Source organism: Caloenas nicobarica, chromosome 3 (assembly GCF_036013445.1).
Source record: "Caloenas nicobarica isolate bCalNic1 chromosome 3, bCalNic1.hap1, whole genome shotgun sequence".
NCBI lineage: Eukaryota > Metazoa > Chordata > Aves > Columbiformes > Columbidae > Caloenas > Caloenas nicobarica.
Window position 1 is genome coordinate 114,153,647 of NC_088247.1, and position 21,390 is coordinate 114,175,036.

The window sequence follows — 21,390 nt, forward strand, 5'->3', positions numbered from 1 at the left end:
AGTGTTCATAAGCCACACTTTGTGGATCAGTATCTTCCTGGAAAAGGAAGGGTCAACCAGAATGAAAGTTCAATGACAGAGACTGCCCAACACGCCTCTGCTACTGATGGAACAGATGACACAAAAATGGTAAGATGGCAAAGAGGTAAATAGTGTATTTGAACTTTTCGCTAGAATCTGCACCTATATAGATTTTAATTTTCTTGCAAATTATCTGTAAGGGCAGCCCAGTGAAACTAAGAGCCTCCAGGTTAAATACTGGTCAGTGTACCAGAGCACAAACTCCTCAGGTGCTGAATCTCCTCCTTAATATGTGACATACCTGGAACAGAGCAGGGGGAGATGGCAGAGCCCAGGCACAGCCCCAGTTTGACTTAAATATGGCCCTTTTCTTTCACAATCATTCTGAAATTAGGATTTAAACAAGGTATTTTATCCCATTTGGACATCTAACAGTAAGAACCAGATGTGCCTTTAAGAAAAAAATACATAACTGTTCTTGAAACACTGAAATGAAGCCTGGAAGCGTTCAGAGGGGCCTAGCTACACCCTGTATGGTTTTTAAACCAATCTTTATAACCAAAGAGGACATAAAGAACTATGAACAGCAAGTTTTCTTTAGAGCAAGGTACAGAGCTGCTTTAAGCTGAACAGGAAGGGTCACGGTAAGTACTGACAAACCCCAGCCAAGGTTCAAATATTTTATTTTGTATTCATATAGTATGAAGGTTCTTATAGTTCCCACAACATATGATGTAGCATGCAGAGGAAAAACTAAACATTCAACATAAATCATTTTTCCCCACACAAACTAAAAAAAAAAAACCAAACACCTCATCCCTCCCCTTCCAATCCCCCAAAGGAAACAACATTAGCACTAATTTCTATAATGCCAGCCAAGATATGCACAAGCAAGTAAGAGAAATGGAAAGCATTTGCTAAAATGTTTGTAACAAATACTTATGTACAAAAAATTCACAAAAGACTAGTTCCCCCTTGAAGCAGAGCACATGGCAGTTGACACTGGAACAGATACAACCACTGGCTGGGATTATAAGCCACGTACTGATCCAGAGGAAGAAAAGTTACATGTAGTGGAGATTTTTGTTTTGAACATTAACATTTACCAAAGTTTGGCAACATTATCTTTTAAATTATGCAAATTATGTAAACAAGAGGAACATTTCAAATTGATCTACATGCAAAACTTCATGTCATGCAAGGACACCAAGCACCTGGATTTCTCTCTCACAGACAGAGCCCATGATGTGCAGCACTCAGTTGAAGGAACAGCTATGGCAGACAGGTGCTCGACTGAAGTAGGTTCAGACAACCTGCACTTTCCACTGCTGATTATAAAACAATTTTTTTTTAATAGAAAAACTACTATACAGGAAAGATGTACTGTCCTAAAAAAAAAAAAAAAACCTAGCAAATGTTTTTTTCTTCCAGCCAATAGTACCATTGCAGAAAAGGGAAGGGATGATATAAAGTTGTAAAACATGGCTCGCTACTTTTATATCACACAAATATATCAAGTTACCATCTGTTACAAATTATGATATGGACAAATCTAGAAAAGAAAGAAATTCTCCAGGCAAAAGACTGGAGAACCACAAGAGGTATAAATTTAGATAGTGTGAAGTTTTCCTCCTCTATGGCATAGGTTAACAAGATTTTCCCCCGTATGAATCCTATATACATATATATATATATAAAATATTACCAGTTATTTATGCTACCTGTAGTATTCTTTAAATGCAGAGGGGAAACTATCATGGTTGAAACAACAGAATTTAAATGGCAAGAACATTTTATAATCTAAGTACTGTATAAAATAAGTAGATGGGAATCCTGCACAGTTACATTGATCCTAGATTTGTAAAGCACAGCACAAGAGAAAATCACAAATGCATCTAACACCTTGAGCAGCTGTATCCAAAATGAATCCAAAACAGCAGATTTGCCTTCACTTCAGGACAGTGTAACTGCTCCCACTTCCTAGGTGACAAAATCTAGTGGCCATACAAGCATTCTGCAGTTACTATTATATATGCACACGAAGGCTAGTTCTTGGCAGTAGCATTAAACTATATTCTCTTATTAAGTAGAACTGTACTAAGTTATTTAGCAAAGAGACACAGTCCCTGGTAATATATTAACAGGTATAAATAAACTTAGTCTCCTGTGTTACAAAAAAAATGTTATTAAGGTGAATTAATAAGAAGCAATGCTTTGTCAGCCAGTCAATATATAGAAACATCTGAAGAGTCACAGGAAGAGAGTTGACCTAACACCCAGTTAAAATTTTACATTCTTCTACTATATATATAAAACTGTGTGAAATAAAAGTAAGGACGTATATCCACATATTGAACTGTTAATATTCTGCTTGGCACTTTGTACTCTAGTTTTGTTTCTGAATCAAGTATATTAAATTAAAGCCCACCTAGCTACTACATATAGAAAGCTACATATATATCTATATATAAATACACACACACATATATATAGATAGATATTTCCTTGTTATAAAAGATGAAGAAAAATAAATTAAAAAGCCAACCCCTTCCCTTTCTCCACCACACTGATATGCTCTTTCCATCTTTGCTGTCCTTCAGACTTTAAAGTGCTACACTGAGTTATTGAGAGAATAAAAGTTCAATAACACTTAGTTGGCTTCATGAGGCTCATGTTGGAAAATGTGGCTTCACAGAGAAAAATACTTCCATTGAAATACACAGAGAGCATTGCTGGACGTCTTGAGCAGATCTTCAGAGATGGAGAAGAAAGCAAAAGTGTTGGGTGGTGCCCTGCAGAGTCACACATCTACGACCATCTTTTTGTGGATATCTAGGCCTCCTACAACCTGGGAGAAAAACAAGTGTTCACAAAGAGATGAGAATCAAAAGTTAGCAAGATACAAAGAACACACTTTATTCAGAAGATGCACTCAAGTCAATCATAATTACACTACTTCCCTGGCCTCTCCAAACTAATTTACATTTCACAAGTGCTGTGACATATGAATGAATTATGTATTATCCACAGTAATTATTACAATTTACACACACAAGGGCCTAAAAAAAATAATAAAACTTACACCATTTTGTCTTTCCTGCCCATCTCACATTCTGACCTGGTACTATGTTTCTGCACATTGAATTCTAACTCCACTTCTAAAACACCCTGTAAAATTGTGCACCTTGGCATGAGAAGCCACAGGCCTTAAGAAAGGTGGCAGGATTTCTGACAGAACTGCATGCACGCAAAAAAGGATTAATGGCATTCAAAGGTGTACGATTCATGCACGGAGAAGGGAAGAAGGTACAATGTCACAGGAACCTTTTATAGCACAGAAACAAAATTCAAAGGCCAGAAGTCACAAAATAAATCTTTTTCTAGATAGCACAAAATTCAAACACAGGTAAAATGCAAGAGGTAAGGTGGTAAGAAACTGTAGGAATGAAAGTTGTCTTGTAGGAAGTTAACGAAAACTGAAGAAATTAAAAAAAAGGAGGAGGAAAATAAAATAGGAGTACATGATGGGAAGTCTGGTCAGAAGCTCAAGGATAAAAGGCAACATTTTATCTGATGGATGGCTTGAAGACGCCCTCCTGCAAGAAATAATCATGTATCTCACTGATCTAGGTGTTTGCAGGCTGCTGTGGACAATGAAGAACTCATTCTGGGTCCTCTGCAGATGACCATGTGTTTTCACATGCTACAAAAATAACTAAACTCTGAAAAAACACTCTGCAGACAATAGAACTATTTTGCTCTAATACTTTGGGGGAGAGCAGGGGTTTTTTTAGTACTTGCATTGATCGTGAGTATGAGCAAGTTCTGTTTGAATTGGAGTTGTAAATCCAAAGAGTAGGAAACAAAATCAATGCTTGGCTACCTATTGACTCAAACTGTGCTACCCAGGTGTATGTTCATTAATACACCATTTAAAATTCATATATAAACACTCATCACTGTGATTTTCAAATGCTCAAGTTTCAATGTGTCACTTGCTTTTTTTTGGAAGAGAGAATTTAAAACTTGCTGTCAACTAATTAAACAAATATACAGCATGGGTGAAAACCAGCCATTTCAAATCTCAAGCGGTACATTCAAGCATTCTGCTCAGTACTACCCAAAGAGTGTTTAAAATGCGCCTTTCAGCTGTTTGTCCTTTTTCAAGAGTAGCACCTGAGGGGTTCCTCTCCCTGTAACGGACACAAATCCTGCTGCCCAGCCTTTGGAAAATCCCCTGTTGTGCAGATGGTGATAATCTCCCCAGGCTCTCTCCACACTGCAAAAAGAAACCTTTCTAAAGGGTGATTTGGAGCAGACACCTAGTTTAGAGATTGGGAGATTAACCTAAAGGTAACCGCTGCGGAACACACTTCTCCCCTCCACCCAGAGAGATCTGCCGGGACATACTCTGGTTTTACAGCTTTCAGATGGTTTGAAGCAGTTTTTCCCTCCGTCAGCAGACTGGACATGCCTGCTCATCATGCTTTGATATTTTTTCACTCAGTGTGTTCTATGAAGCAGCTAGAGACACTGAAAACAACTGAAAGTGCTGTTTCTTTTTTAATCGAATGTAACTGTTGAAAACAAACCATCCTCCCACAAGCAGCCAGTCAATCGCGACTCATCTTTAAAGCTGCTATTTTCTACCAGCAGAGAGACTGGAATCCAATATACATCTCTATGCCAGGCTAGCATTTTTGTCTATATACAAAAATAATTAGGGCTGGCTTTGTGTTTTATGTCATAAAACAGCACAGAAATTAGTTTGTAAAAGCTGCTGTGCTCTGAGCAACGCACTCTTCTTCATGCTCGATCCAATGGGGACGTCTGTGTCCTGAAGCGACCGGTTCATGACCTGCTCATGTGTCATAGAACACATTGCTCTATTGGAAGCCATAAGACAAACCCACCATCTATAATAAAGCTGTGTCAAGGGGTGACTGTTGCCAAATCAGAAGAAACGCTCACTTTTATAATCTTACCCTTCATACTATTGACCAATTTTCCTCTTTTTTTTTTAAATTCCAAATTATCAACGTTTTCTTTAGAGGTTACTTACAGCACAGAATTCTTCAAAGGATATTCTTCCATCACCATCCTTATCTGCATTAATTATGGTTTTATCTACAATTTGCTGTAACTGAGTGTCTTTGAGATTGTTCCCAACCATCATCTTCAGCACCTGGAAGAGCTCTCCATTTGAGATATAACCATCTTTGTCCATATCATAAATGCGAAAAGCAACTGCAGAATATATATATATATATGTAAAACTTTCAAGTAATAAATGTGGTCAATAAAGAGCAATATACATTCATGTGCTTTGCATTAACAGTAAGTGATGACACAATTCTGCACAAACTGAGAAAAATACTGCATTTTAAGTGAGATTTCTAACAGCCTTCCTGTTTCATCCTGAAAAACATAAAACATCAGAAACAATACAATGAATGGTGCTACTGTCAAATTTAAAAGAAAAACCTCACTTTAGAAATGTCAGTTGAGATTGTTTCAGCACCAGCAGTGAAAGAATCTATAGTCAACACTGAACTGGAACTTCACCACCACCACCACAAGTGAAGCACCCAGGTAGCAACTCATTTGCAAGCAGAAAAAATTACAACCTTCCAGGCAAAAGATGAATCAAAATCCCACCTGGTTACTTTGCTGCAAACAATTCAGCATTAAGACTTGAGCTTATTTTTACACATTTCAGTCTTAGTTACTGAAAGCTACATCCATGACTGAACCTATCCCTTCCCCACTCCAAAAGCTTGTGGGTCATGTTGTGCTCCTGAGATGCAGTTCTCAAATGAGAATTTAGTGCTGTTCTACCTGTAGTAGCAAAAAAATTCATTATTCTTACGGCCCCATAAAGCAAAGCACATTGCTACACAGCTTTGTGACCAAAATATCCTTAAATGATTTTTTTTTTTAAATGGGAAGCAATTGAAGATATTCAGAAGGCAACCTCCTCCTCAAACATCCCCTGCAGAAAAAGTGTTGCCAAATTGTTCACACAAACAACATGTGCGAAAAGCTCACAACCTACTGTCGTGATTTCCCACTTTTTAAAAGAATCTGGATTTGATGATCTCTCAGTGTTAACAAACCAAAGTGTATTTCTGAGTGTCAAAAAACTTCTGTTAAGGAAAAAATCAAAATACTTACACCTCAACTTCTGTTCCTTATCTCCTTTGACACTGAACTGGGAGACTCCTTCTATAAATTCTAAAAAGTACAAGAAAAATATTCACCAAAAAGCATATTTTTTTTTATAAACCAAGGAAATCAACATTCACATATTTTTGAAAAATTTAAAAAGAATCTAAATTATCCTAAAATCTTTAAAATATTGCCTACCTTGAGACACCTAGGTGTCTACATACTTTGATACTTCAGTGTTCTCTAGCAGGAAGTACTTAAAATCCAAAACTGCACTCACTGAACAGACTTGTTACACCAGTATTTAAGTAATGTTGTTGCTAGACAGTTGCAAGAATCTGATCTGAAACTCCCATCCACATCTTTACTAAAGCTACTTCACTGAGGATTCTAATTGTACGACTCTTGTCAGGACTGGTTTCTCAGCTTAAAGCATTCCATTAAAAGTCTAAAACAAATTAAGAAAACATATTTTCCCGTAAGAAAATTTATACTGTTTAGCTATTAAGTCATTATCCCAGGAGCACATTATTAAAGTTGCCAAAAAAAAAACCCCTGGGATGTGATGTTTCTGGACAAGATCCTGGAACTAGACTTCTTAGAGCTCTGGGTGGTAAAAATGACAACAGTACAAAGCTGCAAGCTCAACTATGGTATAGAAAGAATACAGAGGTATAGCAATATGGTGTTAGGTTGAAAAGCCTACTAAGATTTTCAACAAGATTTATGAAATCGAGTCAACAATTCCTAGATGATTTACCAATAAAATGCTTGACTGGTGTTTTTGTTTTGTTTGGGTTTTTTGGTTTGTTTTTGTCTTTTTGTTTTGCTTTTGGTTTGTTTGTTTGTTTGTTTTGGGGGGTTTGTTCTTGGGTTTTTTTGCCATTATGCTTAATTATTTAGGTCTTTCAACAAAAGAAGGCAAGTTTCCTCACACTAGTAATTTTCCTTTTTGTAGAATCCCAGAATGGTTTGGGTTGGAATGAACCTTAAAGCTCATCTAGTTCCAACCCCCCTGCCATGGGCAGTGGCACCCTCCACTGGACCAGGTTGCTCAGAGCCCCGTCCAACCTGACCTTGAACCCTCCCAGGGATGGGGCACCCACAGCTTCTCAAGCAGCCCATTCAGTGCCTCAGCACCCTCACAGGGCAGAATTTCTCCCTTATATCCAATCTAAATCTACCCCTTTCAGTTTAAAACCTCTCACTTGAGCTTCCCCGAGACAGAAATAATGAAATTAAATGAATCAAACTTGGCCAGATGACAACAATAGAATTCCTTGCCATTTACTGCAGCAACATCATTTTACTATGCAAAATGGATTTTGACAACTTCCTGTTCCCACCCAAGAGGAACAGCTCTTGGTAATCACATTAATCACAGCTCAATGTCACATACAATGTATTCTTCATCGCTGCCTATTTTTCACAACAGAATCTTGGACGGTTACATACAACATTTAGTGCTTTGGAAACTGATACCAAGAAAGTCTCAAAACCTCAACATTCCAGTTACACTGTAGTTCCCCAGATAGAAACTGAAGGACATTTGTAAAGTTTAGCAGCTTTTTTATGTTAATATTTTATTTAAAATGTCATCTTGTCAATACAAATGAGATTTAATAACTTTCTCCTCAAGAAAAACTGATTAGCCTTTTCTAGCCATGAGCAATAAGAGATAATAAGTATTATCTTGAACAGAAGTTACAGACATTATCACTTCTAAGGGGCAGTAACTGTTTTAACATAAACTAGTAATGGAGATTTTTAATCCACCGGCCCTTGATATTTAAAATAAGTAAAAAAAAAAAAAAATGAAGGAAGGTACTAAATCAAAACTTTTGAGTTTTTGCTTGAATTGTCTACCTAAGAATCATGTAAAGGAGGTACCAACAGAAAAATCGGAACAACTTTCACAATTTAGAAAACTATTTTCAAAATACTCAGAAAGAGATCTCATAACACCTTTTAGATAAACACAACCTATGCACAGACACACCAGTTACACAGTTTACCCCATTTTCTCCTTGTCTCTTCAGCCTAAGGATATCCTTCAGATAGCAGCACTATTAAGACTCTGAATTAGTGTATTTTAAGAGATACTTAATGAGTAGTCCTACATCACTATGACCTGGAAAGGTATTACTGAACAATCTGCTCTTTAAGCATTTCATTCAGGAGTTGTCCTAATGCACCAGAGAAACGAGTTTTACTGGTATTCGGTTTCACTAAGAATTAGCGCCCTATTTTGATGAACAAGTTTTCCTCACCCCTCCTTTCTCAGCAGAAGCAAAATTTGAATTTCATTTAGTACCAGCACCTGTCAGAAAGCACCGCATCTTACCTTTGAAGTCCACCTCTCCATTTCCATCTGTGTCAAATATATCTATTACTCGCTGTACTAATGGGTTCTGTTGCAATTCAGGTAAAGACATGAACTCTTCCACGCTCAAAGAACCAGAGTTGTCCAAATCAAGCTTCTTAAATCTCTTCCCTAGTCGTTTTATTTCATCAGCATCAACTGGAAGGAAAAGAACCACACAACACCTATTCTCAGAAATGCTTCAGTAAGCCCTTTACCAGTTAAACACAATACACATTTCATTGCTTTCCTACCAGAATTTCTCCTTTATTACAACTATTAAACATCCTCATGGAAGATTATAAGATAACATCAAATTCTGAACATGAACGCAAGCCTTTGTGTTTTATTTTAAATAAACCTTACCTTTTTTCCTCCCTGCACCAGCCATAATAGTTAGCCTTGTGACTCACCGAATACCATGTGCTGACACAACATTTTTAAGGATTGAGGGTGCTTAGCTGGTTCTTAGTCAGACAGCTCTTGCAAATACCAGGTATGATGAAATTAAAGAAGAGACCAAGTTTTCTTTGAAGGAGCTAGCATTATGTTTACACTAGACTAAGGTAATAAGTTAGAAATTAGTAAACATATTAGCAAAACTAGTGTTTCTTCAGCACACCAAACATACTGGTGACCACTTATCCTTCACCTACTCAAAACATACCCAGGTAGACTCAAGGTAATTTTTTTTCCTTCCCATTTCAAACAGAAATTAGACATACCTGTAGCCATGACCTGCATACATTTTTTTCTTTTTGGTCCCAGAAATCAAAGCAGATTCAGGTTCTGCACCCTCTTAACACAAGAATCTCAAAGCACATGCCCTGCTTTACACCTCTGATAGGAATAGACTAAATCTGTAAATCCATAAACATCACTAAAAAAAGAAAATCTTGTACTGTGTTACTGCTGAAAAGCTTGAAAATGTTTCCCTGTAACAACCTGAAAATTCCCTATCAGCAGCTTGATTTACGATACCCAAGTTAGTTCACAAATTGCTCACCATGTTTGGGTATGAAGGAGGAACTGAGGTTCTTAGGAAGTCCTAGAAAGCGGCCGCAGGCAGCAAACCACAGCAAACATCTCTTGCAGAACCTGAAGCTTTCAAGCTCCCCATAACAATTTATTTCCTAACACGAACAGTCTCCTCAATATTTCTTCGCTCCATTTAATGCATTTGCTCCAATAGTAAAACAAATTGGTTTTTTAACTTCTACTACCACCTGATCTACTTTTTATTACATTAATACCTTCTTGGACTTTTGTAAAAATGCAGCATAAAAGCAAACAGCACTTAGTCTCCAATATGTAAGGTCAGCCAACGCACAGAGCTTTATGTTTGGAAATCAGAGCCCATTCAGCGACCTGATCCTCTACCAAACCAGCAACAAATTTCCATTTAAATTTCTTGATATCCTTGTCTAAAAAACAACCAGACGCTAATCCAGAGATCCACACAACTGCAGTTATTTCACAATGAGAGCATGCCAGAAGTCCAGGTACACAGAATAATTTTCTGTCAAGACTTATTTTGCCTGAGTAGTAAATTCTGACATTCTGCATTTAGTCAGTCTTGGTAACCGCTTGCAACTGCAGAGGGCAAAAAATGGTTGATAGTCCCAGAACAATCTTCCCTTTGCTGTGTCAGCAAGTGACAGATCTGAGTCTGCCTCTAGGGCTATAAAAACAACGGTAAACAGCCCTTGCAGAGGCTTAGTTTCCTCAGTTTCCAGTATGCAATTTGGTATTTCAATTAATTAGGCTCTTGACTGCAATAAAGCTGCATTCCTTTTTCCACCAGTTTGCACAGAAGCCTAGAACCTGATTGAAGGTGCAGCCTTCACAGCACAACGTCGCACCGCAGCGCCACGAGCACGTTATGTGGGCACGGCAACACGGAAACCCCTCTGGAGCCACGTCACTGCATGGTAAGCTATATGTAGAACATACAGACAGTATTAAAAGGCAACAGCAAAGCAGAGCTCCCCTGGCAATCAGCCCAAATAGTTGCTGATGAGTTCTGCCAGCACAAAATGCTTCATCTCGCCAATATACTCACTCCCTGCCCTGCCACCCTAAAGTTATCAGACCCATGAGAGTTCAATGCAAAGGCAACACCTTGACAAGCTGTTAACATGGGAATCTCATTTTTAATGCAAGCTCTGCTCTGGACTCGCAACTTGCATAAGAGTTAATATCCTAAAAAAATCCTCACAGCATTAAGCGTTTGAAGAAGCACCAAAACATGAAGCGTGACTTGTCACACTACAGATGTAAACACATTTCCCAACGCAAAATGAGGACTAGTCATAATTTATACCTATATTACAACAACATATATAAGGACTTGTCCAGCCATGACATGAGTCTCTACTTTTATTAGCCATGTTTAAAATGGTGTCCTGGTCCAACCACAACTCTCCTGCTTCCTTACCCGAGCTCAGAAATCAAAACACCTTTCAAGTACCTGACCATTAGTTTTTAAGACAAATCCCTCACAAATGGTCTTGAAATCAGAAGTTTGCAATTGCATCTAGAACTCATGCTGAAAAACCTTGAAGTAAGTTATGTGACGGTTACTATCAGAACTATTTCCTACTGGAAAAAACAAGAACAATAAAAGCTAGGTGTATTATTTATTTCTCTAAAAACTTAACTTCACTTTAAAACAACTAAGCAGCAAATGGAAAATATTATCTATAGTGTATATAATGCAGCTTCATCCTGTTACCAAATCAGTAACATCTCACTTCTAATATTAATAGAAACACTAGCACTGAGTAAAATTGAAAGATTAAAGCCTCCTAAGCAATGTGAAATACTTCATAGTACAGTGATTTCACAGAAAGACACAGGAGAAAAATGAAAGGAGCATTAACATAGCTGGGTCTCTCCTCACTTCAGAAGACTCAGTTAACTTAATAAACCGCAAGTTTTGAAACATTTCTAATTTACACTTAAGAAAACCTTAGGTACCAGAACACAGCAATGAAATGTTTACAGATGACGATGTAACCGAACAGACGCTTAAGCCAGGCCTGAAGACCAGCAGTCATTAGATGGCGTCATTTGCTCAGAACCCTGAAGCAGCATTAAGCAATGTCTTATTTCACAACTCCAGTCCATTCCTGGTTAGGGAGGCTGAGGTCCACAGTATTTTTCCTCACACATATATAAGCAAAGACAGAAAGTTAGAACGAGAGTTCTGTCAGTGTTCTGCTATGAAGTAGAGTTAATTACCACATATACAAGTCACTCAAACGCTGTCACAGGTTCAGGTTTTTAAATTATTACAGCTGACACAAAAGACAGACAAGACCAGCTCTGCCATCACACTGGCTGCTCCAGCAGAGCAAAGATCTCCCACACAAGATGTGCTAAGAAAGCAAACTTTTGCCAGAAAGGTATTTTATCTCTGATCTGTTTACAGGACCTACCAATATGATCTCAAAAAGAACATTTTATTGGGACATTCAGGGACTGATCCACAGGACACAACGTTAATAAGCAATGCTGCACTGAAAATACACGTTCTGCCATCATCCGCTGGGCTTAAGATCCACTGTTCAGTTAAGCCTTGCATTGGCAACTAGCCGGATACTTAAACGTACGAACCAGCAATGCTTAAGAAAAAATAAAGCACCAATTTTTTTTTTCTTTTAAATTTCACAGTCAAGGAGGACAAGATTATCAATTTTAAAGCCAAGAATCAGATGCTGAAAAGGAGAAGAGGTTGTATAGGCACATTTAAGAATATTCCTCAAGAATGTTTTTTTGTGTGTGTTTTGCTGGACTGTAGCAAAGCAACAACTGCCAAAACTATGAAATTAGAGATTTCATACTTAGAAAACGTTAGGTACTCTTTCTCGACATATACACATACAATTTCATAGCTCTCACAGTCAGTTCCAGTTCAAATGCAACACACAGTCCAGATACAGATGTTTAGCAGCAGTTTCTACTAGAAATGCGATTACAAATTTCTCATTCCAAACCTTGAAACATTAAGGCAAAGGGTTTGCCTGCACTGGAGGTGTGAGAGAGGTTCTACCCTGGAGGAAAAAGCGAGTCAAAGAGCAGTACTGAAGAAATCAGTATCGCTGCCAAAAGCTGACCCAATATCAATCTCATCGAACACCGGCAATAGACGCACCATGGATGAGAGTACTTGGAGGAAGATATAATGAAACATCACAGTAATTACAGGAATAGGAAAATTTCCTTTAACAGTTCATGAGCATAAAAGCCTCTGTTCTTAATGAACATATATGGATAAAAACAACACCTGCAGATCAGTGTTTCATAACTGCGTAAGAATTTCATATCTGAACAAGTTCATTATTTCTTCCTTAAATATATTGCAAGCACCTCACCTACTTTTAAAATCCTTTCCAGAAGCTGAAATTTTTAAAATGTCTACACTTTTAAAAAGTCATCTTTCAGTAACGTTTTTCTCATCATAAAATAGCTTTAAAAATAATATCCAACATGGGATGAATGCATTACAGTATTTGCCTCATAGTTTCATAGTTTTTTATCTATTCTTTCTTCCTTCCATGCACAGTCATCATTTCTGCCGATTCTCTCTGCCTGGGCTGAACTTATCTAAAAACCACCTTAGGTTTTCTGAGTTTTGGGGTTGGTGTGTTCAATTTGGATTTTTTTAAAGTTAAAACAGCATACACTTATGCATAACAGATTTCAGTAATATCCTATTTATTTTTTGTTGAGATTTCCTCCCCAAATACACATATACAAGTCCTCATCTCGGATAGATGTGGCCCTTTTTACAAGGCCGCGTTTTGCTCGGTATTTAGCAGACTGACTTTCTTAAAATGTCACCTCACTACCACTGAAGAACACAGTAGAAAATTAATTTGTAAGAGCTTGAATAAAACACTGCTTTCCTTCTCTGAAAGCTCCTTACAGACAACCTAGTGCCCATGTAAACATCCTGAAATTACACTGGAAATGCAAGGCACAGATGGGGTGAAGGTTTCTGAGCCGGCAGGACTGATGGTGGCAGTAGCAGACAGAATTTTACAAGACAAGCTCAGGAGACCGGGACAGAGATGAACACAATTGGAAATCTAAGTCCACAAGACTGTAAACAGGGTGAAAACATCACTGAGCAAAATAAGGAGGATCGAGCTTTGTTTATATCGTTTGCGGCAGAGTTTGCCTGTGACTCATGGCAGTGGTTGAGCTTCCTCGAGCTCCGGCTGCAGTGACCGAGCGTTCCTCTCACCTCCAACTCCCGCTGGCCCTTTTTGCGCTGTGCTCACCAGCTGACACCAGGCCCTGGGCTTCTCTGCTTTTCAGCAGCATCAGGACGTGTCCCCCTCAGCTTGGCACCGACGGCTGAGCTTACACACTTACTAACTGGCTGGAAATAATACCTGTTTAATGTTTTTCTTTACAAGGTTTTTCTGGTAGCCCTGTAGAAACATCAAATTATCCACTGTTTTAAAGCACACAGAATTATTTATGTTTATTTCATTATCCATTTTGGATTTCATTCACCTTGTAACTAGCACAACAAGGTGGGTTTTTTTTAAGCAGTTCCAGTATTAAGGATTTTTTGTTAAAAAACTATATTTTGAAAAGATTGCTCTTCCATCCAAGTATTAAAATTCAAGACTACAATACCTGCTTCATATCTTGAATTCGTTTGCATACATGTAAAAATGTGACAAGTCAGGTTAAAAAGCAAGGAGTCCATACTTCCAAGAAACTGCACGCAAATGCTTTGTGTAATTCCCGTTTTAGAACAGGAGCGTTATCCTCCAGTTTGACACTAATATGTTGAAACATGCTACTGAATACCCCACTCCTTTCCTCCCTCCCACAACACCAGGGGATGATCCATTATGTTTTAAAACGATTGTTTGTTTCAAGCTGTTATTGACATAATTGATGCCTAGACAGTATCGTGAAAAACATTCACATGGCAACTCAAAAAGCTTAATTAAAAGCAAATTTCTGGAGTGCAGTGAGCTCTGCATGGAAAAAAAATGGTATTTTTTCTAGTCAATGTAAAGGTACATGGCTAGCTTCCTACTGATACAATAGTCATAAGTAAAGAACACTTTAAAGACATGGATCTCTCTGAAATCCGCTACATTCAGTGATATTGTAAGAGGATGGCTTACATAATCAGAAGCACTTTACGTCCATTGCTGCGGAGTACACAACACTTACACAGGCATCTGTGCAGTGTACAAACCTTAGAAAAGCTGCACATCTATCAAAGAGGTGCTGAGCACTTCTGAAATCTAAAGGGTTTACCCAAATGGTTAAACTTGTATTTAAAAGGTTGGTTTTTCAGATACTCTTACAATACTGGCTCAAAGTTATAACTAACAAAAACCAGACCAGAGGCTGGTCACAGAGAGCCTATTTTCCACATATTTTTCAAATATGAGATCACTATAAACACCAATATTGCTAAGGTATTCGAAAAAAATATTTTTGTAAATAAGCCATGTTCTGAAATGTATTTTAAATATTTCCAGGTTAAAAAGAAAAGTATTTCCCTGTAAGAATAGATTGCAGAGATCTCAAAATAAAACAGACCTTCAGCAAAAGCTCTCACCTCTATCTACAGTCTTGTCTGATTCATGAATATAATGTTTCAGAGTAGCAACTAAGACAGCCATTTCAGTCTTGCAGATCAGATTTCAAAAAGATGACGCCCTTGAGAACACATTCAACCACTTGTCTCGTATACGCTTACACGCAGCTGGCCTAATCCTTTTCATGACTTCAGATGTGTCAATTACAATTTCCTAAGTTAGAAAAGAGATACTAGTCTCCTTTTCCTAAAACCAAAACATACTATGAATTATTGTTTATACTATAAAATACTACACTAGCAACTACTTTCTACTATAAAATACAATACTGTAAGATATTGTTTACTATGAAATAGTTTTCTTCACAACTTTTTGCTATGATAATGTTTTCTTATGCATAATTTCACATAGCTTGGCTGACATCAATTTCTCACCATGTAAACCAGCACTAGATTTTCAATAATTTCTCAGACATGGTACAGCTGAGAAACAAAACCATACTGTTTTAAGGAATCCAACAACACTAGTTCAGCCACTGAAAAGAATTAATATTCTAAAATGAAAGGTAAGAAGAACATTCTTGACTAATAGTGTACATCCTCTGCATAGTATCCTGAATTTGCTTCCTGCAGCTGCCAACTTTAAAACAAAATTATTCTTATAAAACGAGATACCAAAATAGTGACTGCAGTGACAGGCAGAGGTTACGACCCAACGTCACTGTGCTGACAGCATAAATGCATCATTGCTAACTGATGGCCTCTCAAAAGTCTAACCATTCAAAATCCTTATGAGATTATTTTCAAAAACATTGTCTGGTCTTGCCCTGAAAAGCTTTTGTCCCATCAATGACAACTACTTGGAAGGAGAACAATCATTTAACATTTGAAGAACAAAGTGAATACCTACCTAGTGGACTTATTCACAGACATGCTACTGTACACATTGTGCCCCCAAACTCCCTGCTCCTTCAGGATATTGGGGCACACAGAATCTTTAAGCACAGCGCAATCATTCCAGCGATTAGGCACAATCAAGCGAAGTGACATCTGGGATAACTACAATACTGCCCAGAGAAGCAGCTGCCATTCTCTCTGCTCTGAGAAGGGCCATCAAAGCAGAAAAAGCTTTTATCATGCAAAACCTCAGATTTACACATCGATATCCTCAAAATACAGTTTAACCACAGAACATAATGCGGAAATCTTCTCTTTCTCTGCAATAAAAGGCAATGAACAAGATCCATAATAAACAGTTGGCAGTAGCTGCCAATGAATATAGCTTGTCCTGGAATCAAAAGTTACGGATGGCAACACACTGCTTACAGTTCCAGAGATGTATCTAGTTCGGGACAAAAAAAATTCCTTAAGGAAAAACTGACCAATGGAGCAAAAACCTAAGAATGATTTATATGATCCCAAAAAAGGCGACTGAAGTCTTCATCAAATACGAAACTTCCACCCACACATCCATATTTAACAAAATACACACTGAGAGCATAATGCAGCAATGCAGTGCTGTGGATAAGATTCTCGAGTGTTTACAAACTGATGACTCAAGTTATAATTCATGTGGACATGTATATTAAGCATAGAGGATTTGCAAATTACTAGCAAAAGCATCATTTCTCTGAAAAATTTATTTATAAACAGACTGCTCCATGATTATTTATTTTGTATTACTGTTTGACTTATGAGAGCCGGAGTTCAGTTATGACCAGCACTGTGAAAGCAGCCTAGAAGATAGTCCCTATCTGGAAGAATTTATTTTCCTGTTTAACAACAAGATCTGACTAACCTAAGAATGGGAATTTCATCAAATAGTCTATACATACATACACATTATTTAGTGCTGAAAAACATTCAAGAAAAAACAGCTGAAAATAAGTACACTTAGCAGAGCACCACAGGGACACTTCATAAGACACCCCTTTCTTTGGTCAACTTTAGGCAAGAAATACTTTGTTATTTTTACAGCGTAGCCTAACCCCCTGATACAGAGCAATGCATTTTATCCTTACGGGACCAAAAAGCAAATAACACAAAGTGGCTTCTCACCCAAATGCCTGTCTGCAAGCATACACATAAAAAAATGCTCTTTTAGCCTCAACCTCTCTTTCTTTCCTCTGAGGGTGCAAAGACAACTTAGCAATATCCTTTGCTCCTAACACAGCACATGCTGCACCACAGGCTGATCCAGATCTGAGGAACTGGCACTGCTGGAAAAACCCCATCAGCTGAACTACCAGTTATAAAGCTTCACCATACAGACATCAGAACTATAAGTTTGTTTCACATTCTAATGGAAAAATTGAAATAATTTTTATAAGTGTTTTGTTTTGTTTTTTTTTTAAAGATGGACTTATTTCTTTGTTTTACAATGTAACAGCAAAAGCTTTATTATTTGAAATTTTCACTTTTGATTTTACTTTTTTGGTTAGTATATAAACCGCGTAACTTTTCAAGCAGTCAATTCAGTAAATTCATACATGAAAGTTGTACATAGCCATCCCCAAATAAGCTTAACCTAACAATATAATATAGCAATTAAAAAAAAACCCCAAACTTACAGTGCGAGCACATTTCCAAAGGGTAGCTTGCCTCATTTCCCTGAAACACAAAAAAAGAACAAAGTTGCAATTATTCCAAAGTTAGCTTAGAGGAACTATTTTAAGTTTCAGCACTGCAAATATCTCCGCCAATACAAGTTACGTGGTTGTTTAAATATATATATATGCATATATATATATATTTTTTAAACGCAACAACTATGGACAGTGTTTTATTTGGATAGGTCTATGTCACCAAAATATACAAAGAAATATAAAACCATTGAGAGGTCTCCTCTGATGAGAATTCCCATGAAAATATCAGCAGTCCACACGATAAGAACTTCAATCACGTATTCTGAACTCCAAAAATCAAACTCACAATTTATATATCATACAAACACTGTTTTTCAAGTTAAAATAATACTGAATTTCAAGACTTCACATAATCTGCTTGACCATTTTATTTTATACAGAGAAACAGGTATGTCCTTATGAATAACCATGACAAACCTTACTCAATTAACATAAGAAATTCACAGCATATTTTCTACCCAGAGCCACCTGCCTATTACCCCCAGAAGTGATTCACACAGGAAAAATGATGCAAAAAACCTCGTTTACATTACTAGAAATTCAGATGTAACAGCTTTACATTTAAATATTTTTGTCATGTCCTATGTTAATATGTTCCTGTTTTGTAGCTGAATGGAAAGTTAAACTAAGATTTTCAATCCTTGCTGCACTACACCACAGTCATAGCAATTAGAACTTCAAGGGTAGAGTCACTGTGAACCTGCACGTATTGAAATCCGCAACTACTGCAACATGAACGCCAAAAGACATCAAAATTAAAAGTTAGCATTTTTTCCCAAATGCCTCACTTGGAGCCAGAGAAGATGACAATAAACACGAGCTTAGTATTTTTTGGAATTAGTCAGCAAAGGAGTGACCAGGTAGCTGAAGAGATCCATGAACGAACATTTTCAGAAAGTTATTTTTTAAGGGAGTGTTTTATACAAGAAAGTGAAACATATTTAAGATGAGTCTAAGACACATTCTATTCAGCAGTGATTCTCTTATGGTATGGAGTGTATGGGATTCCACAGCTAAGCACTTGCACAGAAAGACTTCTTAAAATTATACAAAATTGAACAGAAATACAGAATTTACTTGACAGAAGGGAAAAAAAAAAAGGAAAAACTACATTGAGCCTGGAAGCATAAGACTGCATTTCCAAATAAGGACAGAAAGGGGCAGAACAAACATCTCATGAATCTAAACATGTCCAAAAAGAGATGTGTTTGGGGGGGGTGTTTGCCTTTTTTTTTTTAACCTTCAAAACACATTCACTTTATCACCCACAATCCACAAGCTCTCTTGCTTCTTTAAAAAAGTGAATATACTGGCTTTTTAAGTAGAGTGGCAAAAGATACCGTCTTAACTTCTTCCCAATGTCTACTTATAGCAAGACAAGTAGCAGAATACAAGTGTCGATGAGGACCATCAGGTCCCTAAAACCTCCAAAGCATGACTGAGATATTCTACAAGAGAAGCTTATTCCACTGTGGCAGGGAATCCAGAACAGTTGCCACATGAAAAATCCTGGACCAAACCCAATCTAAGTTTTAGAAAACACAGTGAAGACCAAAACAGGCAGAAAAAGCCCAGTGTATCTATATGAATATGAAAGGGTAGGGGATTTAAAATGGGGAAAAGCAGAATTTTGAAACAAGAAGAAACAGGAACCAGGGGATCCAGCTAGGCTGCTCAAGACACGAGGTCATGAAGAGGCAAGAAAAACACCAGACCGGAAGGCTGCAAATTAAAGGAGAAAGTTGAGTTAAAACCAGTGTGCTTTTGCACATACACATACAAATATACAATCATAACTACATCGGAAGTCTGTTCTGGGCACTTATATCCTTGTTCAGGTGTTGGGGAGAAAGTTAATTTCTAGTGCAGGCTACTGAAATAAACCTGCCTAAAGCAGCGTAAAATGCTACTGAAAATTGAGCAGGAAAAATTAAGAAAAAAGGGAATAATTTTTTCAGTTCATGAACAAGTGTAATGTTTATAAGGAATCTTATTATGCATCTAGATGTGCATACTAAGCATAATCAAGTTATCTACATGAAGTAGCCTAAAAAATATTTGGATAGCAGAGAAAAGAAGTGAATAAATTTCAGCTTAGTTTTTCTGGGAAACAGTTACTGCTAAAAAGAAGTGTTAAGAATACTTACCTATCCAGGACTGGCACTTGGATATCTACAAAAAATTTGAAAAAATCTAGTAAGTGACCATGTATAAATTACATGATTATTCAATATTTACTACGCAGTATTAAATAAGGTATTTTTAAAAGTAGTTACCTGCTTTTGATGTGCTGAATGTCCATCTTCACAGGAGAATCCAAAAGTCTACTAATTTTAATCTTTTTTTTTTTTTTTTTTTGGTACAAATAAGTGTTCAAGCTGCACATGTCAAGATTCCTGTTTGCACAGCTGTGATCTGGACAAACACAAAGGTGTTCCTCTACACCAAAGACTCGATCCTCAGAAATGAAGATTAATAATTTGGTCTTGAATGCAGGCATTTTTCAGCGTATTCTCAAGAGCGGTACAAAAAGGTGACTTATTTGTCCCCAAATACAATCAGTATGTGTACCCACTGTGTGAGATACAATATAAGCCCTGAAACACAAGTGCTAAATAGGCTGAATATTTTCTTGCTGTTTAAGAATAGGTAAGTAGTGAGTAGATTAATGTGTTATGAAAAAAAGCAGGGAGGGAAGCACACAAATGAGCCCTTTAAGGAAGAAAAATTTGGTACGTTTTCATCTGTATGGTTTTAATGCAAAGAATTACCAAAGTTTAACACCAGGACTAGGCAGCATTCTAAAGAATGGTGGAAAATATTACTTTGTGACTGGATGCACTAACAGAAAATTTGACAGTTACTGCAAAAGATTATCATAATTATAAGCCTTATTCAGCAAAATAACACTGCATTGACATAAATATTTTTATTTTATAGTTTTAAGATGATACTCATTTAAAGACTGATGATACTCATTTAAAGACTGTCAATGTAAAATCTCCAAACACGTCATTTCATGTCTGATGCAGAGAAGTTGATTTATACAAACAAATGTGTAGAATAACAGGGTTCCGATACAACTCTTAAGATTGCCAACTTGAAAACCTCTAATAATATTCCTAGTCTGGCAATTTTTTTGAATTCTGTTAGATCCTTACAAGTTAATTCCTGGTTAAGCAGCAGCAAAATCATGACTTAGAGACAGAAATAGTTACAGATCAAGGAGCAGTCCAACACCTGTTACCAGAAGGCTCACCAAATTCTGAATCCTGCAGAAATATCAGTTTACTGGAGAGAAGACAAAACATGTCACTAAAGTATTTCAGAAGATCATTACATGTAGTTTGTTCCTTTAAGAACAAAAATGTTCTTTGCAATTTTATTCTCCAGTAATTAGTCCCCTTTTCTCCTTTCAGAAGTTGTGCCTTTTTACTGGTTAAAGATAACCTATTAATAGACTTTAGTCTTTATTTCTTCTGTAGATTATCCACTAAAATGTGTTTCTTGATTTCTCTTTCTTTGGCAGTTACTTCCACTATTAATTGTTCTCTCTTCTTCAGATCAGTTTTGTATATGCTCCTCCAAGGTAGGACAGTTAAGGGCAATTATCTTGA

At 37.1% G+C, this 21,390-nt stretch overlaps 1 protein-coding gene across 1 annotated transcript in view; it reads right to left on the reverse strand.

Moving 5' to 3' along the window:
- Positions 1-687: 687 nt before the first annotated feature.
- Positions 688-21,390, reverse strand: part of PPP3R1 (protein phosphatase 3 regulatory subunit B, alpha) — a 40,422-nt gene continuing 19,719 nt past the window's right edge. Inside the window, exons 2-6 of the mRNA XM_065631715.1 lie at positions 17,699-17,738; positions 8,534-8,710; positions 6,196-6,255; positions 5,084-5,268; positions 688-2,869 (exon numbers count right to left, since the gene is read on the reverse strand). Coding sequence (XP_065487787.1) covers positions 2,822-2,869; positions 5,084-5,268; positions 6,196-6,255; positions 8,534-8,710; positions 17,699-17,738 — 510 coding nt within the window. The 3' untranslated portion in view covers positions 688-2,821. The remainder of the gene's footprint in view (positions 2,870-5,083; positions 5,269-6,195; positions 6,256-8,533; positions 8,711-17,698; positions 17,739-21,390) is intronic.